At 45.2% G+C, this 25,976-nt stretch overlaps 1 protein-coding gene across 2 annotated transcripts; it reads right to left on the reverse strand.

The window, feature by feature from the left end:
- Positions 1–1,297: 1,297 nt before the first annotated feature.
- Positions 1,298–25,619, reverse strand: FAS (Fas cell surface death receptor). Of its 2 annotated transcripts, none has more exons than XM_046027857.1 (9): positions 25,084–25,619; positions 13,392–13,557; positions 8,773–8,910; positions 7,622–7,730; positions 4,320–4,378; positions 4,098–4,166; positions 2,848–2,909; positions 2,399–2,423; positions 1,298–1,598 (listed from the first exon to the last, which is right to left on the reverse strand). In XM_046027857.1, exons 1-9 carry the CDS (start codon positions 25,111–25,113, stop codon positions 1,312–1,314), a joined length of 945 nt encoding a protein of 314 aa, XP_045883813.1. In that variant the 5' UTR covers positions 25,114–25,619; the 3' UTR covers positions 1,298–1,311. The 2 variants fall into 2 exon arrangements, with proteins under 2 accessions (XP_045883813.1, XP_045883811.1); XM_046027855.1 differs by lacking the exon at positions 25,084–25,619 and adding an exon at positions 16,416–16,625.
- Between the last annotated feature and the right edge of the window lie 357 nt (positions 25,620–25,976).

A 25,976-nucleotide genomic window follows, 5' to 3' on the forward strand; every position in this document is an offset into this window, starting at 1 on the left:
AACAGAAGTTCTTAGGTAGTTCTAAATGTTTGTGTCAGTTTGGAGCATGCTTCCATTTACATCTATATAAACATAAATAGTATTTATTAAGCTCCATATTTAATACAAATTTCTGGAAGTGTTTAAATGGAAAAGTGAGGAAGGAGCAGTGGGGAGAGGGGTTTGTTTGCCTCAGAAGCAACCGGGAATCACAAGGGCCATCCCTAAAACCTGAAGATGATTTCACCCTTGCTGTGTATGAGCGGCATTTGTAGTCAGAGGACATAAGGGGAGTGACTGAGCACTTTGTGAGGAACAGCACAAACTAAGACTTTGGTGGGTTTGTGGGTTCCTGATACGTCACAGAGCTACTTTCTGGAAGAGCGGTTAGTCTCCCCAAAACAGGCTAGCAGTTTCTACAGGCGGCCATGGTTTTAGGGGATCATGAGGTGTTTCTCACGCAGCACTTTTGGGTGTGGGGATGTACAGTCAAGATCCATATCAGAGAGAAAACGGAGAGGCAACAACACCCCAGGAATACTTTCCTGATGAAAATGTCCAGACACCTGAGAAATAAGTAGATTATCTCGATCCGGTAAAAGGGCATTTGAGTAGAAAATACTCAAGCATTAGAAGTCAGTCTGCATTTCGTGAGTGAATTCAAAACTGAAATATTTCACACTGAAATGCCAATAATTTGTGCAAAGATCTTTGAGATAGACCCTTATCAAATTCTTTATTCAGAGGTGCACGCAAACTTGTCTCAGATCCTCTCCTCTGGAGTTGCAAAATTCACAAAAATAGTACCGTCTCTAGAGTCGTTGTGGAGCTGGAGAGCTAATGCAGAAACCGAGTAGGCTTTCCAAGGATTGAGACATGGCAACCAAAGTCACAGCTCCTATTGATTTATGGAATGGAGTCAATCTGCTGGTGGACATTTGTATTCACGTACACCGATGCCGGTCAGACCCACACCCTCCCCTTAGATACCAGAGTGTGTTCCTAGTCTTCTGTCCTTTGCACACAACTGTACTCTTCATGTGACGCTGCATTTACTTTGAATGATTTCTGTCTTCCCAACATCCTTGAGGTCAGAATCCTGAGACCCTCAGAACTTGTAAACATACTAGCTCTACAAATCTACCAAATGAAACGCACACGCTATAAAATGCCAAGCAATGTTCACAGTCCACAGCTAGTAAGAACTTACGAAAACCCTAATTTTTCTTTCTGTCGACTTGTATATGCTCAGGACTGAGTTATACTACATTCTTCTCGCTTTCGGCCAAGCTTTATCTTTTCTTTTCATAGTTTCAAGTTTCCATTTCCAAGTTAGCTAGTACTGTCCTTCTGGATCATTTCTTGAATTCTCTCTGCTAGTTCACAAAGATGGGCTTTTCTGAGGCCTCTGAGTAAATTGTAATAAGCATCTTTCCTCCCATGGAGTTGGTACCAATTACGCAGCAGCTGGACTTTTTGTTCTGCTGTGTCTTGGAGGTTATCGTTCTTAATCTCATCTATCTTGGCTTCGTTGATACCGTTCTTCCGGACAAATTCTCTGACTTCAGTTATTTTCATCTGTTCAGCAATATTAGTTATATATGTACTCAGGTCGACGTCTGAAAAAGAGAAGACAGTCTCTGAAGATTTGTTTTTCTAAATGAAATTCTAATTCTGAAAACCATGTTTATTTCTCTTCTACACTTGATCTTAGCCAAAAGGCCGAGAAGCGATATTAAGTAAGAATACTGGTTAAGTCCAAGAGATTGTAAGACTGGTCGGGGAAAATGAAAAGAGAACCCTCCCTCCCTCCCCATCAGGTTCTAACCCTAACCCCTCCTAGGTCACCAGGAATTTGAACCATGACATGGGCAAGATCTACGACATAGCTCTATCTTCTTTTCTTGTCTATAAAATAAGAGGGTTGGAAAAGATCCCCTCCAATGTTCTTTATGGATCTGATGATCCGTGACCCACAAACCTAAAAGGCAGGCAAAGACTTCATGATCTTCTCTCTGACTCACAGGCAGAGAGGAGCAGAACTGCATTGAATCGTGGAAGACACCAGGGCCAGGAATATACCAGTAATAACCAAGTCTACAGATCAGTTTATTTGGTTTAGGAAAATCAATTTAAGCCGGAGTTCTATAATATATCTGTTTGTGAAGGAAGGAAAATTCTCTTAAGCCTCAGACTATAGCGTTTCATTGCTACCTGATTTATTCTTAACTATGGGTATTAGTTATACATTCAAACACACTGTCTGATACACCCTTGACAGTGAGCACAGTGAACTATGAGCTCAAGGAACAGCAAAACCCCCCGTGTCACTGAAATTAGAAACATTATTTTACTCTGAAATTGGCCTGTTAACTCCCAAGGAAGCCATCCCTGGGAAATACAATGATAGAAGCCTTACCTGCATACTTTATTGGCATCATTTCCTGGGGGGGAGACCAAAAAAATAGAGGGAAGGAGCAAGATAAATAAAAATTTATTTATGACATGTAATTATCAAATTCTCCCTTAAAACTAAAGGAAGTACAATCAGTAGCTTGATGTATAAAATTAGCTACGTGACGTGATTAAGGATGCTCTTCCTATTCAATTTATTATTCTGCAAAGTTCCAGCCTTGCCAGAAACTAAGGAACATTCACTTAGCTCTCTCATACTCTTTGTTAACTAATTCTCATGCTGTTCGTGTTCCTATAAATGGGGCACCAAATCTTCATCCGTTCTTGTCGCCCCTCTAACCCGTGCATACGCACTCACACGAAATGCAGGTCTTAAAACAAGGAGCAAATAAGAAGCCGAATTACTACTTTCTCCATTTTCTTAAGAAAGCAGATGCTTGTTGCGATACCTACAGTAATTGAAGGTCTATATTCCAGGTCTTCCGTCTTTTTATTCCGGTGCCTTCTCAACCTCCCTGGAAAATCAAAGACATTTCTGTCAGACTCCGGTCTCAGCCTCATAGCAAGCCTGGGAGAACAGACTCTCACACTAAGAGAAGTGGGAGAAGGAAGGAGAAACTCGGTGAAACTTCAAGTGGCCAACACCCCAAGAAGCAGCCTTGTCCTGAACCCCACGAGGTCACATCTTCTAGAGATACGTCCCATTGTAATTGAGCCATCCAATGGTCACATGCTGGCTTTTGACTTACCCTAGGGTCAACACTACTCCCTGTCACCGGAATAGAACTGGGGGCAGTTGGGGGAGGTGCCCGCGGCAGGACTCAGAAGCCCCAGGATATGGAAAGTTGGCACTGAAGGTTCAGAAATTCAAGTGCATACACCCACAAATCCCTATAGTATACACAGTGCATGTGTGCCTTGAAGTCAGTATGAAATCAAAGAAAAGGAGTGGACACGTCTCTGAGCACAGAGACCATGTTGAAGCACCGAGTGTGTATTTTTAGTTTCTGAAGGCAAGGTGACTTCTTTATCCTCACCTGGTCTGCAGAAACAGTGAGGGGTTCCAACAAAGAAGGAAAATTGGATGCCTCCGAGTAATTAAGACTTGGCACCCCTCTGTGTTTTCTGAGTGATCTCCGGGGATTTTTCATCACGGTTATGCTCCATTTGGGCTGACCTGTTGACTTTCCTAAGTAACCCTAGCATAAACCCTATTGCCACAGTATTTTAAGGTAAGGTGGAGAAATAACAGTAAAAAGGCAAAAACCATGGAGTCTGACTGAACAAGGGCGAGGAGGCACAGAGAGGGCGAATTCAGCAAGTGTTCCCTGCAGTCTTTCCCAGGAAGATCCTTGCTTCTCGTGCTCTCTGTAGGGCCATCTCTATGAGCAGGCAAGGATTCCTTCTGATCCTTGACCAGCTCTGCTGCTGCCGGGGTGAAAACCTACCCTTGTTCATACAGAAAATGGGAATATCCATTCTGAGCTCCATAATGATTGCTCAAAAACAGTTGCCAAGGGATGACATCGTCTTGTTCTTATCAGCTCTCAGGGGTGCATTTAGTGATGGGAATTTAACAATATCCCAGAGCTGCCTACCTGGGAGGAGCTTTCTTATGGGGAGGAGACAGAGGGGAATTCTTGTGAATCACTACTTTCCAAGTTATTTCGATCTGCAGTTGTTTGAACAAAGTAAGAACTTACACCAACATATTAGCGCACCCATTAGAATCGGGATTAGGACACAAAACCACAGAAAGCTGGAGCTGGATCCTGTGGGTAGAAACACAACACTGAATGTGAAAATAAGCACTCTTTAAGATTAAGCAGAGTACTCTCAAAGAATCAAAAGGGATTGGCTTTTCTTCGTATTTTACAGTAGGGGTGAGAGAAAGGAGGATATAGTCATAAATAAGGAATAATAACCTTCTTTACATTTGGTGTTGCTGGTTGGTGTGCAATTCTCAAGGACTCCATGTTCACACCTAAAAGAAAAAAAAAGAAAGAAAAGAAAACAAAAACTAACAGGGACATCTGGGTGACTCAGTCGCTTAAGCATTCAACTCTTGATTTCGGCTCAGGTCATGATCTCAGGGTCGTGGGATCAAGCCCCACATATGGCTCCTGCACTCAGCATGAAGTCTGCTTGAGAGTCTCTCTCTCTCTCTCTGCCTGCACCCCTTCCCCCGCCACGTGGATGCATGTGTGTGTGTGTGTGTGTGTGTGTGTGTGTGTGTGTGTCTCAAAATAAATAAAGTCTTTAAGAAAACACAGAGGAAATTCAAAAAGCCGGATGGACTGACTCCTCGATCATCTGCAATGACACACTCTAAATCTAGGGCCATTTTATTCATCTTTGCATCTCCAGCAGACACCATCTCTCAAATACTGACAGATTAACGTCTAAAGCTGGTACAAATTCATAACATAATTTGGATGTTGGATGAAAAATATCCTAAAGAGTAACTGTTTAAAAAAAAAAAAAGAGTAACTGTTTTAAAATACCAAGAGTTGGGGCACCTGGGTGGCTTAGTCAATTAAGCGTCTGCCTTCAGTTCTGGTCATGATCCAGGGTCCTGGGATTGTGTCCCACACTGGGCTCTGCACTCAGCAGAGAGTCTGCTTCTCCCTCTCCCTCAGCCCCTTCTACTGCTTGTGCTTTCTCTCTCTCAATTAAATAAATAAAATCTTAAAAAAATACTAAGAGTTAAAGGAAAGTAATCAAATACTGACAAATAGGAGAAAGGATGAAATAGACAAAGATTTAAAATTGGTCGTAGGGGTGCCTGGGTGGCTCAGTGGATTAAAGCCTCTGCCTTCGGCTTAGGTCATGATCTCATGATCCCAGGGTCCTGGGATCGAGCCCCGCATGGGGCTCTCTGCTCAGCAGGGAGCCTGCTTCCTCCTCTCTCTCTGCCTGCCTCTCTGCCCACTTGTGATCTCTGTCAAATAAATAAAATCTTTAAAAAAATAAAATAATATAAAATTGGTCGTAAATTTGTCTTAAAATCATAAACTACTATTGCAAAACAGTCCCACTGAACAATAAAATGACCGGACAACAGCCCTTGCCTGTGATGCTGCTTAAAAAGCCTACCCAGCACCCCTCTGAGGTTTCGCCTCTTACCAACAAGTGATGATCAGGACCCTTGAGAGGAAAATCCTTGGGATTTCCTTCAGACGGTCAGATTGCCAGATTGAATGACAGCCTGGTTCAGCCCATTCCTTAACTCCGTGCACTTGGGTAAGTCGCTTAACCACCCTAAACCTGTTTTCTCATCAATAACAAGGAGATTACATTACAATATCAAGGAGGGTTATGGCGAGAAGAAAATTAAATTGAGATTATGAGGTATTTAGAACTATTATTATTATTATTATTACAGTTGACTCATGTGGGGTTGGGGCACTGACCACCCCAATGCATAGCTGAATATCCTCGTATAATTTTTTACTCCCTCAAAACTTAACTACTAATAGTCTACTGCTGATCAGAAGACTTACTGATAACATAAACGGTCGATTAACACATTTCATATATTACATGCATTCTAGACTGTATTCTTTCAAAGACTTACTGATAACATAAACGGTCGATTAACACATTTCGTATATTACATGCATTCTAGACTGTATTCTTTCAATGAAGTAAGCTAGAGAAAAGAAAACATTACTTAAAAATCACAGGAAGAGGCACCTCAGTGGCTCAGTCAGTGAAGCACCTGACCCTTGATATTGGCTTAGGTCACCATCTCAGGGTTGGGAGATCGAGCCCTACGCTGGGAGTCTCTCTCCCTCTCATTCTGCCCATACCTCCCCACCCTGCTCGTGTTCTCTCTTTCTTTAAAAAAATAAAAAATAAAAACAATAAAATCCTAAGGAGGAGAGAATATGTTTACAGTGCTATATTGTACTTGTAGATAGAAAGAAATCGCATAAGTGGACCACATAGTTCAAACCCATGTTGTTGATGGGCCAAAGCATTATTATTTCAGCGCGTCCCTCCCTCCCCTGCAGCACCACTTCTGCCGTCATCACGAGGCACTCTCAGCCATGGGAGTTAGACGGGAAAGACTAGGAGAACTGCACGTAATTTTATTTTATTTTTTATTATTTATTTATTTATTTGACAGACAGAGATCACAAGTAGGTAGAAAGGCAGGCAGAGAGAGGAGGAAGCAGACTCCCCACTTGAGCAGAGAGCCCGACGCAGGGCTCGATCCCAGGACCCTGAGACCATGACCTGAGCCGAAGGCAGAGGCTTTAACCCACTGAGCCACCCAGGCGCCCCCACGTAATTTTAAATTTCTAGTCAATAGAAGACATAAGCTGTCATGTCCCTACTTCTCAAGTAAACTAGGTGAACTCCTAAACGTTTCCCGAGGCAAAATACAAGTTTAAGGAGAGGCACGTGAATATAATCCTAAATGTTTATACTGGTACCACACAATATCTTACAGAGCAAAAGCTACTTTCCAGCACACACCACCCAGTCCGTGCTTCACAGAAATGAGAAGTGAATACCGTTTGCATCCCATGACTAAGGGATTGGATGCTCAGAGAGAGAGGTTCAATGACCCGCTCAAAATCACCCAACTAATCAGAAGAAAAGTGAGATGTACCATCAGGTTTTCTAACTTTGGGTCCAAACCAAGCTCTTTTACATAACAGGCACGGCCCTTTGTGGTCTGGCCCTGGGTGCTTCTCGCTACCCTCCGGCCGGGTACTCTGCTCTCTGGAGTGGCCGTCTGTCTTTCCACAGATGCCCCTCTCCTGCCTGAAATGTCCTGTCCATGTTGGCACACCTGGGAATATTCTTTCTTTCCTGTCTCAAGACTCCCATCATGTGTCCTACCCTTACCCGCCCCGTCGGGCAGAGCTGGAAGGTTCTCTGTAGAACTCGTAACAGTCTGAGCACATGTCTTTTCTGGTGCTTGACCCCATAACCATTGCTTTTCTTGACTCTCTCTGCCTCTGGCCTGGGACCCTTAATGCCAGGAATGGAGCTTGCTTGTAACACTTTTTAGCTTCAGCAGTGTGCAGTTTCAAGCACATAGGAGGTGTTTGATAAATATTTGGAGACTGGATGTCTAGTTATCTAGTGGCTCGGAGGCAAAGTAAGACTAGAACCCAAATTCTGGACTCTTGACCAGCATTGCTTCCTCCTGGGAAGACGTGGTCTGTCCAGGTCTATCTAGCACTGTAATCAAAGAAAGATGAAAACTTACGTGGTGCACGGGGTACAGTGTTCGCACTCAGAGACGTTACAAAAAAAGTTTGGTTTACATCTGCACTTGGTGTTCTGGCTCCGGGTACAGTTTCTCTCCACTTCCAACCCTAGAAAACCAGTTTGCAGACTATTAATTCTCGCAGCTGGTGAACAGGGGCTGCCAGAGGTTTTGAGATCTCCCGCTTCCATCAGCACACCTTTTGCAAAGCAGGGAGCGTTTACATGCCAAACCAGAGATCCCAGCAGAATTTTAAGTGGACAGACAGTCCAGCAGCCAACACAACCCCACTTCTGCTTAAAGAGTTCCCCTATTCCTCTAGAGCCTGGCTGCTTAGGGCGTGACTTGTGGACCAGCAGCCTTGGCCTCAGTCGGAAGCCTCTTAGAAATGCAGAATATCAGTGGCACCTTGTTGAAGCCTCTGACATCACCTGGGATCGTGATCTCAGGGTTCTGGAATCGAGCCCTGCATTGGCCTCCCCACTCAGCGGGGAGTCTCCTTTTCTTTCTCCCTCTGCACTCCCCCAACTCATGCTTGCTCTCTCTCTCTCTCAAACAAATGAATAAAATCTTTTTTTAAAAAAATGCAGAATTTCATACCCTACTCTGGACCTAGCCAGTCAGAGCGGAAAGAAAAGTTTCATGTCCAGACATTTCTTGATATCACATGACAATGGGAGTGTTTCTGTTACATTTGAATCTGGGCTCTCATGATAGAGGATGTGCATAAAAATTCAGGTCCCTGGTTGGAATTATCAGGACAAAATCAACCTCCAAAGGGGGGGGGGGGGGACATCCCACCTACCGCTTGGAATGCTCTGTCCTTGTATCAGAAGGCTTCTGAGCTCTTGCTGGCTATAACAAGAGCACCGATCAAGGTGAGAAAAAAAAAAATCTCCGCCAATTTTGATTACAGCTGATGAACCCTATTCACCAGGTTCATATTCAGTCGTCTTGAGAGAAATGCCTAGATTTGACCCAGAAATGTCTAGACTGGCAATGAGCGCGGTACCCGGTCCTGCTTCGCTCCAGCCAGCTCCTCTCCTCCACGCCAACCCAGCATCAGAGTAAGTCCCATTTCAGACTGTATTATAAATGGCTCTATTTGGAGTATCACACCGGTATTTTGCATCGCTTTTTAAGACGCTTACCGTGCTCTCCGTCACAAATTCGACATCTTCTGCATTTATCCGAAAAATGCTTCTCTTCCATGTACTCCTCCCCTTCCTGGCAGGCCACACATTTTGACTCGCCCCCCGCAGATTCGCAGTCACCCTCCTTCCGTGTGCCTGCCCCAGAAAAAACACAGCAAACGTTGGAATACGAGAAACACAAGTGACAGGCAATAGTGTGGGAGATACACGGGGATGGCAAGGAAACAAGAGTCAGGACGGTCAGACTAATGATACAGAAATATAGTGGGAGAGAAGGCTGGTGTAGAAGTCATGTCTCCAGACAGAAAGTCTCCCAAGACAAAAGCTGAGAGAGTGACTCAAAGAATATGCCTACAGACATAGGATGATTAGCAATAGGGAATACATATTTTTTAAAGGGTTAGAATGACCATATGTGCTGGAAGAAATGCGTTTAGCAACTTGGTTTGCAAGGAGGCCGGGGTTTGTATTCATTCCTCTTTCTATTCCTTTGCCTTTAAGGGACAGAGCATGTTTTGATGGGAAGGTGTGAACATAAATGCCAACATTTATCATCAGATGGCTTATCGTAATCCACACTATTGTAAATAATATTTGCATTCGCTTCACTTGTCAAATAAAGTGAGTCACCATATTGGTGTTCGTAAGCCTCAGGCAAGAGTGCTTTCTACTGAAAAGTCATTGATTTATTAAATTGATTGATTGATTGGTTGATTTAATTATTTATTGGTTTATTAAATGCCTAGTATATGTCAGGCACTTTCTAGGGCCCAAAGATCCTACAGGAAGGAAGACAAAGCCTAGGTCTCCAAGGGCTTCATGTTGCCGGGAGAGAAGCAGGTCATGCCCAGATCAGTGTATGATGTCAACCGGTCATGCCCAGATCAGTGTATGATGTCAACCGGTCATGCCCAGATCAGTGTATGATGTCAACCGGTCATGCCCAGATCAGTGTATGATGTCAACCGGTCATGCCCAGATCAGTGTATGATGTCAAACGCTGGTAAGTGCCTTGGGGAAACTGGATTAGGTGACAGAGGACGAAGAAGAAAGAGACAGAAAATATGAAGGAAAATCAAAGAGGAAAGCCAGTCTTGTGGCTCTCATTATTCATGGTGTAACTAATTAAAAAGAATTGGCCCACACATGTGTGGGCATGGGCAAAAACAATTTACACTCTTTCCTGGGTACATGACTTTCTTAACAACCTCGTCGCATTCTTTCCGAGAAAACAAAATACGACACAAGCAAGTGATGAAATGGAAACAGGTGTGATATTGTATTCAGCAAAAACGACAGTGTGTCAAGAGCACGAAGTTAATTGTGAAAACCCAGAACCAAATTCAAATACCAAACATCATTGAGCATTGGGGCTGTATAACATCATAGCAGTGTTTAAGGACACCGAGCCAGAGTACAGTTTTGTTGGTTGCCAGTGGTATTATACCAGTTTCTAAATGAACTGGCCCCTTTAATGAATTACTTTGCAGAACAAAGTCCAGCACAATGCCCATGGCATGAGAGTTAACACAGGGTTTCCTCCCCTCCAAAGTGCGCAGCCTCAATGTATCAAATATTTATCAAAATATATGGTTGTTTTCTTTTGCTTTTTAATTCATTTTTTTTTATTTAAAGAGAGAGTGAGGGGGGAGGGGCAGAGAGGGAGAGAGAGAATCTCAAGCAGACTCCTCGCTGAGCACGGAGCCCCAGGCAGGACTTGATCCCACAACCCTGAATTCCTGACTTGAGCCAAAATCACAAGTTGCAGCTTAACCGACTAAGCCGCCCAGGCATCCATGGGTGGTTGTTTTCGTGAAAGTAAGATTTTAGAATACATTGTTTCTGAGTGTAATAGTACCCATGCGCAATGTGGAGAATTTGGAAAAGTTCAGGAAGTATAAAAAGAAGCTGTATGTCAACCACTCTGAGAGATTCATGGTTCTCATTGTGGCGCATCCCTACACGTGTATACCCATCATACATGTGAATGCATGTGCATGTAATAAGCATGTGTGTGCGTGTATAGTATGTGGTGTACCACAGAGTCCTTCTGATTGGATAAGGTAATGCGATGATACTTTTTGATCAGTTAAAGCTGTCAGTTCACGTAGGGCATTATTGAAAAAAATATCGTAAATATTTTAATTTATGAAGTATAATGTGTCATTATTGGCCAGTCTCATGGCTTGAGAAAAAAGGTAGTAAGAATTCCAGATTCTTCCTCATGTAGGTGACATTTAAAACGCCTCCTTTCTTGTTTTTCTTTCTCTTCATTCCTCCCTGCCTCCTTCCCCTTCTCCCTCCCTCCCTTTCTTCCTTTCTTTTTGATGGGAATAAACCCTCACAGATACCAATAATTTGTATGACAGGCCTTCCAGGGTTTTGTGATTTTTTTTTCCATTGATTTTGACCTCATCTCATTCATCAACAATTCTTTTAGCTGCTCGCCTGGAACGAAATCCTCCAAGCATTCAAACGAGCTTATACAGAAGTAAAATCTGTCTTTCCTCTGCATTTGTCCAGCATTGGGTTATACACTAGTTAATTAAATTACATGTTAATATCACAACACCAGTGAGCATAAAGACTCAGAAGCAATTTGAATAGCGATACGCCTACATTTCAACAAGAGGAAACAGAACAGAAAGAGGAGTAGCCTGCGCTGGACACCACCCAGGATTCTTAGAGATGGAGAAGAGAGAGTCAGTTCATCCAGAAGGCAGATCAGTTAGAAATCCCTTGCAGGGGCACCTGGGTGGCTCAGTGGGTTAAGCCTCTGCCTTTGGCTCAGGTCATGATCTCAGGGTCCTGGGATCGAGTCCTGCATAGGGCTCTCTGCTCAGCGGGGAGCCTGCTTCCTCCTCTCTCTCTGTCTGCCTCTCTGCCTACTTGTGATCTCTGTCTGTCAAATAAATAAATAAAATCTTAAAAAAAAAAAAAAAAGAAAGAAAGAAATCCCTTGCAGGGGGCACCTGGGGTGGCTCAGGCGATTAAGCGTCTGATTCTTGGTTTTGGCTCAGGTCATGATCTCAGGGTTGTAAGATGGAGCCCTGCTGTGGGCTCCCTGCTGGGCATGGAACCTGCTTGGGATTCTCTCTCTCCCTCCATCTCTGCTCTCCTTCTCTCAAAAAAAAAAAAAAAAAAAATCCTTCAGGGAATTTCTACATTGAGAATTATGTCAGAAATATATGAGAAAATGTGATATAACCGATGGAGATATTCAACTTTTGAACACTCCAAAATGTGCTTAACCAATCCCCCATCACTGAGCATCACAATGGAACATCACGCATACAGTATTTTCCCTTGACTATTTTGAAAGACATTCTCCCTGTACATTTATTACTATTTCAGGAGGCATGAACATTTCCAAGTTTCCAACCCACATATCCGAATTTCTTTCTTAAAAAGCTGTAGCAATTTACCTTCCAATTACGGTTTTATGAGAGTTCTTATCTCAAAAGCAGACCCACCAGGGTTGAAAGCACTTCTTCCGGGGAAAATAAAACAAAGCCAAACAGAAGAAAAGCAAACAGACAAAAATCCTTGACAGTCTGAAGGGCAAAGCACATTATCTTTGTTTGAATTTTCATTTTAAGGTTTTAAAAATAGGACAAAGGACCTCAAGTCCTAGAGCAGATAGATGATGTTTGGCAAGACATTAAAAGGCCAGAAAGCCATTGTCAATTCCCTTTTGGAGAAAGTAAATGCAAATAGGCTTAAGTATAAATGGGTTGGATTATAGGGAGATTTTCCGTGAGGGTTGTTAAAAGCTGGACAGGAGGCCAAGGGAGACTGGTAGAATCTTTATAAAGAGGGTCTAAGCCTGTTCAGTTGTGGGAATGCTAGAAGCCTGGCACGCTCACCACCAAACCTACTACGGACAGTCCCTCCCGGCTCTATTCATCCACAGCAACCTGCGTGCTCTTTCCTTTCATCTTCCTCTCGTACTTCACAACGCAGCCGAGAGGGAGCCATCTCTATAGAAGACGGTAGTCAGCTCTACTCCACGTTGAAAAAAAGGTTTGCGCCATTGCATGTTGCAAAGCTTCTAATTGGCTAGTGTTTGAAGGATTTCCGATCTGAAATTGGTTTGCATTTCAAAATTCTGGTGTTAAAAATTTGCTGGGTTCTGTCCATTGCTTTTCTAGCTCATCTAGTTTCAGCTGCAAAAATGCAAATGTATTTTGCAGGCTTCAGAGACCTTCTGGTAGAAGGGAATGGCTAGACACGGCTCGCAAGGGGGGGAGGTCCCTCGCTTTCAGGGCGCCCCAGCTACGATGACACATTTTCATAGTTCTGTTGTGATAAGCTTTAATACCCACAAAGGAGTCTTTTTTTTTCTTCCTCAAAAATGGAGTTAAAGAGAGAAATCCTCTCCCTTCAGGGGCACATGCCATTTGCAAATTCCATCCCCCCCCCCCCCCCCCCCCCCGACAAGCAGGGTAAAGCTGAACTCAGCTAGTCTCAGGAAAGTAATTTCCCGGTGGTGTATCTTCCCAGTACCGCTACAATGCGGGAGAACCAAGCACTGTAAACCATTCTCTCCATTATCACTGTTTGCTTCTCCTCACCCTGATTGTCAAGCTAATTGTGGGCTGCTGGGTGCAACATACCGGGAGGACATGGCTGACAGCAGACTGTCTTCTCACCATGCTGACCTTCCGAGCACCCCGTCTCCCTTATGGTAATGTTCTTACGAAATCTCAGTGCCTTGGAGTTGACAGCAGTTGCTTGAGCACTGACCGCTTTCGGCCATGGTCCAGCGATGGAGGTAAATATCTGTTAAGGAAGAGCATGAGAAGAATGTTATTGATTTCCTTCCCAACTAGACAACTTGGACAACAGGTGTAAGTTGCCCCATGGGGCTGTGTCTGAGGCTGCAGAGACTAAATGCATGGGGCGGGGCGGGGGGTGCTCCATCCTTCTACTTGCACATCTCTGGAAAAGGAGGGTCCAAACTATTCTGGAAACAGCATCATGGATAGTGGGAGCCAGGGCTGTGGGCTCGAAAGTGAACCCTGGCTCTCACCTACCAGCCTTGTCGCTGTGGTTCGTGAAGTCACTTAAATTCTCTGAGTCTCCACTGCTTTATCTGTAAAGTGGAAATCATCTCCTCTTCACAGTTTTCTGTGCTCATTCAATGCACTGAAAGCTCTTAGCACGATTTCTGGCACATAATAAGTAGATGTCCAGTAAACGGTATTGTTATTGGTTAATTATTATTATTGCTATCGTCATGAAGTTCTAGTGAGGAACAACAGGGTCAAGTAGGAAAAACCATGAAATTTCAAAACGATGGCAGCATGATTCCCAGCCCTACTGTCAGCGGGTTGACTTTAGGCAAATTATAGAACCAGGTGGCCTCGGTTGTCCCACCTGGAAGTCACGATGGCACTTCCTGTCTTGAGGATAAAAAGTGATAATTTCTCCCAAGCCTGGTCCTTAGGTTATAGCGAGTTCTATTTCTTCTCTCTTTATACATAACCACAGAATAAACAATTTTGATGAAATCCTGTCTGGTTCACCAGCCACACAATGAATCTCATGGGATTTTCTTCACTTTTGCTCAGGAAAAAAAAAATGAACTTCTTTTAGTGGAGAACCGATCTTTAATCTATTTGGGCTTCCTTTCTTCTGGAGGTAAAAGTCCATTGGTCTAAGTGATATTGCCTCAGAATTATCTCATGAGTTATAGGCTAGAATTCCTTAGAAAAATAAGCCCTCCAAGGTGTATGGAAGCACTTGCGGATAACCTTAAAAAAAAAAAAAAAAAAAAAACTCTCCCCAGTTGGAAGAGACCAGTGAGTCCTGTTTGCAACCGATAATGGAAAACTGAACCTAAGCAACCCGACTGAGTAGAAGCAGTTCTTTCCTACTGTCAGCCGCCCCACTGCTGTGAAGGGAGGTTCACAGGGAGATATCACGTGCTCTCCTCTTTCGATTCTGGGTGTCTCACCAGAAATTGAAGAAACTGGTACAGGCTTAAATTTAGAAGCGATTGATAGGGATTGAGCAGGCCAAAAGTGACCAGTGAAAAGCACTGAAAGTTGATAGTTGATGCCCAATCCTGTGTGTGTGTGTGTGTGTGTGTGTGTGTGTGTGTGTGTGTGTCCTATGGCCCCAGGGGCCCTAGCCTCCTTCGTATTCTAATTCCATCCAGGATTCCTGAGACAATATCACAAGCTGGTCCACAATTCTTTGCTCAGCTGATAAGCGTTCAGGACAGCAGCACATTTCACATTTATGGATCGTGACGTGGATGCTATTTCTGGAAAACTCCACGTCCTGTCAACTTTCTCAAGCCGTCTAAAGCGAATGTGTGCCCTCCCTCATTTTGTTTTCGTTTTGAAGTTTCTCAGTGGGAATCAAGATCCACCATCCAAAAACCGTCCAGGATTTGAGGAACGCGAAGCGTGGGGTGGAATGCTGAAAGTCAGGACCACCACTGGCCCCGAAGGGCAGACATCAGCACCCAGCTTGGCTCGTGTCTGATCACGGCCGGGTCACAGAGCTGAATTTCTGGAAACATTTCTTACTTAGTTCAGCATCAAAAACTGTCTTCAAGTAGGAAAAAAAAAGCTGGTTCAAAGAGCATGTGGGAGCCGCTGCCCAAGGCGAGGCCAGCACTGCTCCAAAGAGCCTGTGATTGCTTTTTAATCATTGCATTAACTCAAGTTTGCAATATGCAAAGATTTAACCCAAACCGTCCGGGCAGTCAGTGCGTTTTGACTGTGACAATGCAGGAAACCCACAAAGGACAAAATGATCTGCTCAGAAAACTTATTTTCAGAAGAGCTGAAAAGGCCAGAAATGGGTTAAGTGAACGCCCTGGAAAATGTGAATTAACTAAGTCACATGATCACCAAATGGGAAACAAATGAAGAATAAAAAGTTTTATATCTCTGTCATCCTAAAGATGAAAAAAGTCAGAGAAACCTTGATTATTTATTCTGCTGGGAATATTCGCTAATCCACTAATCAAATTAATGAACTGAATGAGTACTTTGTTGGACACCTACTAGGTACCAGACACGTAGCTGGAAACAGCCCAGTGAACAGATAAAGACTCTGCTCTCATAGGGTTTATATGTTAGTGAGGTATGTTAGGGTTCTCTAGAGACCAAAAGCAAGTCCCAAATCTGATCCCATAGGCCACCAGGCTGGAAAGTCACGGAGAATTGCAGTTCAAGTCCAAAGGTGATCTGGAGGCAGAACTTCCTCTTCCTCAGGGGACCACAGTCTCTACGCTGTTAGGCGGTCGACCGATTGGATGAAACCCACCTGCACTGGGAAGGGGATCTGCTTTACTCAGAGTCTCCTACCTGAAATGTCAACTCGTCAAAAAACGACCGTGGCAGAAACCAAAACCAAAACCAAAAAAACACCTTCACAAAACACCCAGGGTAATGTTGGAGCAGATGTCCGAGCTCACGTCTGAGTCACGAGGACACGTGAAATCAAGCATCACATGCAGGGAGATGAATCACCAGAGAAACAGGGCCTCTGCCAGGGAGGGATCCGTGCTGTGTAAAGCAATGAAGCAAGCTTGGGGGGCATGGAGAGTTTGAAGGGTGGGGCAGGGCTGTGTGAGACAGCGTGGTCCGGGAAGGCCCCAGGATGAGAGGGTGTGTGCTCACCGTGGTGAAGGAAATGTGGGTAAGAGCTGGCTTTCGGGAAAGGCAGTCCAGGCGGGTCATACCGGGAAGAACTCAGCCTGATCAAAATGACGGAGAACCTCACGTCCTCAGCAAAACCATCGTTAGCAACTAGGTGTGAAGATAAATAAAGATCTCCGTCTCCTGAGCCACACAAGTCGTCAGGCTTTTGCCGATGGAAGCCATGGCAGGATTATATGGCCAACCTTTACCCCTAGATGCCGCAGTCTCGTGGCCTCCTGGAATGTCAGAGCAAGGGGGACCATACGCACCTGTTCAGTGGCAAGATAGATTTCAGAAAATGGGCTGTCTTGGGTCTTTCGTTATCTACAGGAAGTTAATGTTTTCTGCAAATCTAGAAAATGTGCCTCTCTCTCTCTCCTGACTCACCCATGAAAATGTGAAGTGAGGGGCACCTGGGTGGCTCAGTGGGTTAAAGCCTCTGCCTTCGGCTCAGGTCATGATCTCAGGGTCCTGGGATTGAGCCCCGCATCGGGTTTTCTGCTCAGCGGGGAGCCGGCTTCCCCCTCTCTCTCGGCCTGCCTCTCTGCCTACTTGTGATCTCTGTCTGTCAAATAAATAAATAAATAAAATATTTAAAAAGAAAGAAAGAAAAAATGTGAAGTGAGAGCTCCAGTCCCTGGAGGGCGGTTTTCCCGTTCCCCCAGGACCTATGACGGGCCTGTTAACAAAATTCCTTAATATATGTCTCCTTGCGGTAGTTTCAAGAAGCCTCTGCATGAGGAATTCTTACTGTCTTATTTTACAGTTGAGGAAGCTGAGCACAGAGTACGGGAAATGACCTGTCCAATTATCCACAGTGAGGAGAGGCCGAGGAAAAGCCGGCACCTCTGACCGGGACCTGGCCTCTGTTTTAGGTTTGTAAATCAGCTTCCTAATTATTTCTACTCCATTTAGGGGCACCAACAACTCAATTTGTTTTTAGAAAGATAATTGTTGGGGTGCCTGGGTGGCTCAGTGGGTTAAAGCTGCTGCCTTCGGCTCAGGTCATGATCCCAGGGTCCTGGGATCGAGTCCCGCATCGGGCTCTCTGCTCAGTGGGGAGCCTGCTTCCTCCTCTCTCTCTGCCTCTCTGCCTACTTGTGATCTCTCTCTGTGTCAAATAAATAAATAAAATCTCAAAAAAAAAAAAAAAGAAAAGAAAAGAAAGATAATTGTTGACAAAAAGCCCGAGTGTTAATTATACAAAGAACCTTCAGGGGCACCTGGCTGGCTCAGTCGGTTGAGCGTCTGACTTCCACTCAGGTCATGATCCCAGGGTCCTGGGTTCAAGCCCCATGTTGGACTCTCAGCTCATCAGGAAGCCTGCTTCTCCCTCTCCTTCTGCCTGCTTCTCCCCCTGCTTGTGCTCTCTCTCTCTGTCAAGTAAATAAATAAAATGTCTTAAAAAAAAAAAAAAGACTCTTCAAAGCAAATGCACATTTTGGATTGGGGAGGGGGGTCTGTCAGAAACTCTCTGAGAACCAGAAGTTAGTGTAAGAAGGCTGTAGCAGGGCCCCCCAAGGCTGGGGCCCTGGCTGGCATGGGAGGGAGGCAGAAAGTTCGCACCCCTGGTCTGCAGCTGGGAAAGAAGTGGGGTTTACACTTCCTTTCCTCCAATCGGGGTGCTGAGTTTCTAAGAAAGGCCACGATGTCTGCTGGGACTGCAGTCTCTTGCAGGCGTGGGGGTCTGAAATGCACAAATAGAAACCCCAAGTCTTCCTAGACTAGAATCTTGGCACTGATTCCCTTTGAAACTCAGTGACAAGCCTACAAGAGAGTTTGTCCCTCGTGTCAGTGGATGAGGAATAAGAGAATAATTGGGCATTCATTAGTTATCTGCATCAGGGATGGACCATTTTTCAGAGCCAACCAGGGCACTCAATACAAGAAATGAAGCCGGCAGAGCCAGACCCAGAAACTGAAGACCACCTCCCACGCCGTGCCTCACCCTGTGTTGACAAGCTGTCCGCCCATTGCCAGGACTCACAACCGCTGGAGATCTCACACGACTGTTTCAAATACAGTAACATCTCAGGGCCTGAATTAAGCGAATTGTTGGAAGAAATTGAGAATACCTTTGGATTACAAGAATCAATTGCCCTGAGAGATGAGCTAAGATTTGAAAAGGAAGTTTAAAAAAAAAAAAAAGCACTTTTTTTTCCCTGTTCTTAGTGAAGCTCGAAGCAAACAGGAAAATAATTTTTTAAAAGCAGCAAGTTAAAAAAAAGAAGATATGAGGCAGTGAAAAATGCAAGAATGGCAAGAATGACTAACAGATGCCTGAAGAGTCAGTGAATTTTTTCAAGATCAAGCTCTGTCCTCTGCTGCTGAGGACATAAATGGCCCAAGAAATGACACTCAGCTGACTAACTCTGCTTGCTTGCTGTTTGGACGCTCAGTTATTTAGAACATGCGAGAAGAAAGAAATGCTAAAAAGGCCATTTCCAACTATGAAAGGCGTCCCTCATGTAGTGGTGTAGGATACAAGGAAATAGTAGTGACCTTCTGCTTCTGTAGTAGGTCCTTCACTGAAACACTGAAATACACAGAAATTAAAAAAAAAAATTCTACATGAAAGAGAAGAGTGAAGAATCTATTCCTTCTTATTTTTTCAAAACATGTAAGTAAAAATACGCATGGGAAGCTTATGCCTGGAGTGTCTTCTTTCTTTCTCAAGGCCAGTTTCTGGGGAGACCAGGAAAGAAAGAGAGAGCTGAGGCAGTGGCATAAGGGACTGGCTAGACCTCTGAGTTATCAAGCAATACATAAAAGAAAATGAGGGAATCTATAAAATTCCACCTGCGATTAGGTTTTGAGTTTAGTGCTAGAGTGAGAAAAACAGTCTTCAAAACTGTGGTAGACCACAGAATCATGGGGTGATGCATTAAAAAAAAAAAAAAGTAGGGCAGGTCCCACCGCAGACATGGAATCAGGGTCTCTGAGATCATCTTCAGCAAGTTCTCAATTCTGGGGATGCTCAGCACAGCTGGAGACAGCCCAGATCCAGGAAGATCTGAGGGCAGCAGACCACTATATTTACATTTGAGAAGCCGAAGATGTTAACAGACCAACAGCCTCTGGGGTCCGCACTCGCAAATCAGAAGTTGACTTCTCATGGAGAAGTAATGAACCTTCTCAAAAATTGGCCTGAAGTCATCTTTGGTGCAGGAAACAGATAATGGGAGGCCCCCCGAGTCCTAAACGAGAGCCTAGAGTCCTTAACTGCCCCGGAAGGACCAAAGAAGTAGCACAGGAATGAGGTGTCCATGTGTCATAGGCAACAGGGGAGGAGAGCCTTGTCAAAATGGAGAGGGCCACCTGGACCAAAGGGCAGGGGAGTGGGGGCCATGTGGCCAGTGGTCCTAGGTTTTCCATTTTTCAAGAGAGACCCAAATCCTCCAACATTTAGGTGGCAATCAATATTAAAAATAGTATTACATATATATTTACTGTATGTGTCAATACCATGCAGGCTAAAAACAAAACAAAATGAAACAAAAAACCCATAGTTTAGGGCAGTGTCTGCTCAGGGTTTGAAATCAGGCCTAAATCTGTTAAGACACCCATCCAAAAAACAGTCTACTTGGGCCAAGGATTCTCTTGTGAGGATGGCTAAACACTAAACTCAGTCATCAGCAAGGGGCAAGAGTGTAACCCACATGCTCTGAGTACGTATTTTCTCCCTCTTCCAAGACCTCTGCCCTCCAAAATCAAAAGTATCGATGTTTCTCACATCTTATATTTTTATGGCCTCCAGAACACAGAAGTGAGTACATCTGGACTCTTGCATGACTTGACCAAAGGACAGTCTGTTATGAATGACTCTGTGGTCAGGTTTATTCTTTACAAGTCTAGTCCAGTTTGCAACTGAACGAAACCTCCAGTCGGCTCGCCGTCCTCGCTGGGCTGAGCGCATCTGCTTGGGGAGCCGCAGTCAGATCTGCTAATTTATAAGGCTGGCCTTGCTCTAAAACGCCTAAGTCCACAGTAAATTCATTATCATCCTTACACTTTGTGGAACTCGGGCCAGTGGTCTAACACAGACCGCTGTTTCTAAACACCCACAGTGGGAGTGGCTTGGTTGCACCAAAGTCCATACCAAAACAAGAATTGAGCAGAGATCAAAGGGGAGAACCAGCTCATTTCCTCCTGGTGAAGGTGGAGATTTCACTGCAATGATCAGTTCCTTTCTAATTAGAGCTTTACTACTTATATCTCAAGTCAAAGAAAATAGAGGTTGGCTAGTAGATTCAATTATTTGTTCCTGTTTAAGACTGAGTTCAAGAGAAATAATTGGTGGGAGGAATCCAGCTGCTTAAGAAGCTTAAGGTGCTTTATTTCTCTTTTTAAAGCAAAATGGAAATGAAAAGGGCTTTCTAGATGATTAAATGCTGTTTTCTTACTTTTGTGAATAGAAACACATAGATAGCAAAAAGAATAGAAGACTATGGACTAAGATACTGACAATTGGTTCTACAAATAGCTTTTTTTTTTTTTGTTAGTAAGATATATGTAGGCAGATTCCAGTACAATTAGAAACCATTTCTAATTATTATTCTATTCTAATCTATTATTCTTTAAAATAATAGATTACGGGGCACTTGGGTGGCTCAGTGGGTTAAAGTCTCTGCCTTCGGCTCGGGTCATGACCCCAGGATCCTGGGATTGAGCCCAAGCCCTGTGCGCTCTCTGCTCAGCGGGGAGCCTGCTTCCCCCTCTCTCTCCCTGCCTCTCTGCCTGCTTGTGATCTCTGTCTGTCAAATAAATAAATAAAATCTTAAAAAAAAATAAAATAATAGATTACAAAGAAAAGAAATAAAATAATAAAAAATAAGAATTCTAGAAATTCTAGTTCATTGAATAAATGCCCTCCCTGTAAATGCATCCAATAAAAATTATAAGATAAAAATTGTGTCCCGAAGAGTGACAGAAAGCAGACTACAAACAGCACTGAATAAACATGCAATTATGGACAGGTGTAGACAAAACTAAGAGGCCATAAGTAAATAACAAAATCCTTGTTTTAAGTGATAAAATAAGGAAGGACTTTACTTTTTTCAAGAATTATTTTTTATTTCACATCATCTTGTCAGTTTCTCTCTACCTATCTATTTAAAGAGAAGAAAGAGATTCGCTGTCCAAAATTCAGTTTGGACTTGCTTTTTATTTCTGGATCCACTTTTTAAGTGTGCCCTTCTATTATTTTTCATCCTAAGGTAAAAGTCTTCAGTACCTATTACAAAACATGTGCTCAGTGAGGGACTTTTGGGACCCAAGATAATTTACCAAAAGGCACTTTGCTCACCAGGGGTTTTCAAGTGGGGGATTTCCTTATTCAGGTTTTTAAACATCTCTTAAACCGTTGGCTATTTTCTCCCACTGCCTGTTGTATTATAGTCACCTGGTTTTCCTTTAGCATTTTAGAACCCTTCAGAGGGGTTCCTTTCCACTGCAAGAGCTACTTACAAGTAAATTACTTGCCTGGTGTCCCAAAGAGTCTTACATCCAAATCCTGGGCCCCCTTTGCCTCTCACTTTTTCATCCTCCCCCTCTAAACTTAGGACGAGAAATAAAACCTCTTTTTCTAAATTAAACTCTAATTTTGCCACTAGGGGTGGTAACTGCACGTCAGAGATGAACAAGAGGAGGCTTCCTTTGGTCTCACAGCGGCTCTGCTGGGCTCCGTGTGTCAATTTCATTTCTGCCTCCCCATCTTTTTTTTTTTTAATTTTGTTTATTTATTTGACAGACAGAGATAACAAGTAGGCAGGGAGGCAGGCAGAGAGAGAGGGGTAAGCAGGCTCCCTGCTGAGCAGAGAGCCCGATGTGGGGCTCGATCCCAGGACCCTGAGATCATGACCTGAGCCGAAGGCAGAGGCTTTAACCCACTGAGTCACTCAGGCGCCCCTCTGCCTCCCCATCTTGCCTCATTCATAAATTGGCATTTTTCCCTCCAGGTTGTCATTGCTTTAAATTACATTTCATATTTTTGTTTCAGTCTAAAAACTTTTCAAGTCATTTGTGATGTAAGTAAAACTCATTTTAAGAAAAAAACCCATTTTATGTTTCTGAGGCCGGATTAAGGAAAATGATTTAATTAGAAATTAGCTGTTCTTTATTTTTCCACTGAAAATTTTTCATAGAATTTTTTATAAATACACTGGTTTCTTTTTAAATGCCCTCCCCTTTCCCTTGCCTATAGTTTGAAGACAACTGTTCTTAGAAATGTAGAAGAAATTGAGTATGTAGTAACTGACTGCCTCACCACAGACCTCGACAATACAAATAAAATCCTATCAGAGCTATGTGCTAGAAAGAAAAGAAAGAAAGGAAGGAAGGAAGGAAGCAATGCCCGCAGCTATTTCTTATACAAATGTCTATATTAGGCCTGACTCTTTTTCAGAGTCTCCTTTAGACATCTGTGAATTGCTTGGGGATTTCATACTTATTTCTTGTAGGCATCACAGACACAACAGCTAGAAACTAGAGGAGGAGAGAGAAAAGGACCGCCAAGGGGGCAGAAAGAAGAGAACCACAGAGATAAGAGAGGATAGGCAGCAACAGTGACAAGGGCACCAGGGCAACCAAGAGGACAAGAGAGAATGAGGCAGCTCCTTTCCATGTATGCATAGCCATTCATGTGGTCAAACAAAATCCGCTTCTGAGTTCCATGTAATTGGCAGTCCCACCCACACTTGAATCTTCTTGCTATTACTAAGTAAGCACTGCTAAGTGCAAAGGCACAAAAGCAAGTGTTTGCCAGAGACACACCAGATGACACGACAGACAGCCTGGAACTTTCTTTAAGAATATAGGTATGCTACTGGGCAAGTGGCAGGTGCAAGGCAGGATTCTGTGTAACTAAACTGAAGAGTCATGTTTGGAGGGGCAAAATGGAATATACATTATAAAATGTAGACAGTGGCTATCTAAGTGACAGGGTTATGTCAGATTTTTTCAGAACAGTTATTTGTCTGCATTTATAAATTTTATTTAATCAATCTTAAATTTCTTAATCTCCTAGGCCATATATTATATGTAAACATAATACACAAATATTTAACTTATTATAGATGTTATAATAAGTGTATATAATAAATATATACACACACGTGTGTGTGCATTGGTTCAGAAAAATAAAGTGTCCTTGTTGCTTTAAATACACTCTCTACAAAGATGCTAGGTTAAACAAGTGTAACTCCCTCTGGGCTTCGATAATTTTGCTGCATTTACTAGTACTGCTGTCCCAAGAACTAAGAGAGATTTCCCAAAGCAACCAACACTGCAATAATGCAGTGGTTACAGGCAGAAAAAAAAAAAAAAAAAAGAGCATAGTTAGAGCTGTACAAATAGTTCGATTTTGAAAACTAAATTTTCTCTAAGAGTTTCTAAAGGAACCCAAATATTGCACATTACTTCCAAAAGAGCCGGTGAAGTTTTGTTTTGTTTTGCGCCCCCCCCCCCCCAACCCCGGCCCCAGTCATAAGATGGTTCCAGACACTACCTTTTTCCTTTCAACTTTTGGTGTAGTCTGGAAACCCGGTGCCACCAACAAACTGGCCAGGACTTTGGAAGTAGGTCCTAACCCAGTCCCAGCTCTGCCACTTACATTAGCTGTATGACCTTGGCTCATCTACTGGAGCTTTCTGGCCTCCATTTAGCCATCTGTGAAATGGAGATGAAGAAGCCATCTCCCTCACCCTGCCGCTGCTGTGACGCGGCATTGATACACGGTTCCATCACGGTGCTCGGAACTTGGTGTCAGTCCCAATAAAATGAAAATCCTCGGACTTTCGGGGGTTTCGGCTCGCAGATGACCCGAGTCTCTTGGATTGGCCACCAAGCCGGCAGCCGTGCGCTAGGGACTCTCCCAAAGTGGGGGCTGCGGCCCAGGCTTCCAGGGTAAGTGCAGGCGCGCGGGGGCGTGCGCGCCGGGAGCAGGTACCGCCGCTGGAGCCCCGGGGCCCGGATTCCCCCGCGTCCTGGGAACAGAAGCCACCAAGGGGGTGCAAGCGAGGAAGACTGCAAGAAGAAGAGGAAGGGCGAGGACAGGACGGGACCGGACGGGAGAGGAGGGGAGGAGAGAAGAGGGGAGAGGAGGAGAAGAGAGACAAACCTGAGACCGTGACTTACAGTCTTAAGGAGAAGTATTCCCGGAAGGGAAACAAGAACAGTTTCTTTTTCTGAGGGGTGGTAAGAAGGTAAACAAGCCTCCGGAGACGCAGTCAGCCCCCACATCACTTTTTCGAGAAAGAAAGGGTTTGGCCTCAAGCCTCAAGTTTTCCCCACCGCCCGGGGGCCGCTTTCTTCCCTAGACCTGAGAGCGAGTGCAAAGCGTGTGCTGGGGAGCGGCCGCCGAGCGCGCGGCTGGGTCCCCGCGGGGGTCGGTGCACCCCCTCCCGCCCCGGCCGCGGACACCCCCTGCCCCGGAGCCGCCGTGCGGCCGGACACGCCGCGCGGCCCCGGAAGACCCCCCCTCCTCTCCCGGCCCTGTCCGCGCCCGCACGGAGGTCCCCGGGGAGGGGCGCCCGGAGGGAGCCGCTCCGACTCCGCGGGCAGGGAGAAGCCGTGCAGACCGCGGCCGGCCCGCCGCCCGCCCGCCGCCCCAGGCGCTGCGCCCGCCGGTGCCAAGCGGGCGCCGACTCACCAGACACGGGACGACCCAGGTCCCCCACATGGCTGCGGAGCGCTCCGCCGGAGGGCCAGCGCCTCTGCGTCTGCGAACGCCGCCTGCCACTTGCCCCGGGAGGAGTGCCACCCGCGTGGCCCCTCCCCGAGTCCCGCCGACCCGGGAGTGAGCTCCCCGCGCGGCCCGCCCCGGCCCGCCCCGGCCTCTCTCCCCGCTCCCCGGAAGTCTCCCGGCACCTGCGCGGGCTCCGCGGGTGGGCCCCGGGGCCGGGACGCAGGGGGAAGCCCGGCCCAGGAGCGCCTGGGGCGGGGGGAGCGGTGGAAGGTGCGCCCTGGGACCGCGCAGCCGGGCAACCGGGGCGCGGGGGGGGGGGGGGGCGGCCAGGCTTCGTTGCACAAACGGGCATTCCCCGTACGGAGGCGTTTCCGCGGGCGGCTGGCGGGCGGGGTTCAGGTGAGGACCCCGGGAGCAGCTGGCTGACCTTCGGACACCCTGGGAACAGTTGCGGGACGCCCCTCCCGCCGGAGCCTGGGCCCGCTGGGAGCGTCCCGGGAAGACCGGCCTCTCTCAGCTCGCGAGCTGTGGCTGCACCCAGAGGCTCGCGGGAGCCCCGAACCCCTGTACCAAGTGACATTCATCCCGGGAAAGGTTCAGATACGGCACTCAGGGGATTCTGAAGAGGGGGATCCCTTCACCTGTATCACTCAAGAGGGGGACAAAGCTAACTGACGAGTTAGGACCCATCCCGCAGCTCCAGCCGCATGAAATGTTCACGATGACTCCTCCTCCTTTGTTACTCATTATTTCCTGGCCAATTTTCGCATTAAAAAAAAAGTAATTCTTTAGTACTTGGGTTAAGGCAGCTCTACGCCGCCGTTGTTTTGGAAAAATAGACCTATCGGTTCAGATGG

The sequence above is a fragment of the Meles meles genome, chromosome 13 (assembly GCF_922984935.1).
Source record: "Meles meles chromosome 13, mMelMel3.1 paternal haplotype, whole genome shotgun sequence".
NCBI lineage: Eukaryota > Metazoa > Chordata > Mammalia > Carnivora > Mustelidae > Meles > Meles meles.

Bases quoted from the DNA above. Each gene is read 5' to 3' on its own strand.
- FAS (XM_046027855.1), bottom strand. From the start codon at position 16,475: ATGACCCGCCTGGACTGCCTTTCCCGAAAGCCAGCTCTTACCCACATT. The intron at 13,558-16,415 runs GTGAGCACACAC...CTTCCTTAACAG, and splicing joins CCCACATTTCCTTCACCACG to ATATTTACCTCCATCGCTGG. The intron at 1,599-2,398 runs GTAAGGCTTCTA...TCTCTTTTTCAG, and splicing joins GATGCCAATAAAGTATGCAG to ACGTCGACCTGAGTACATAT.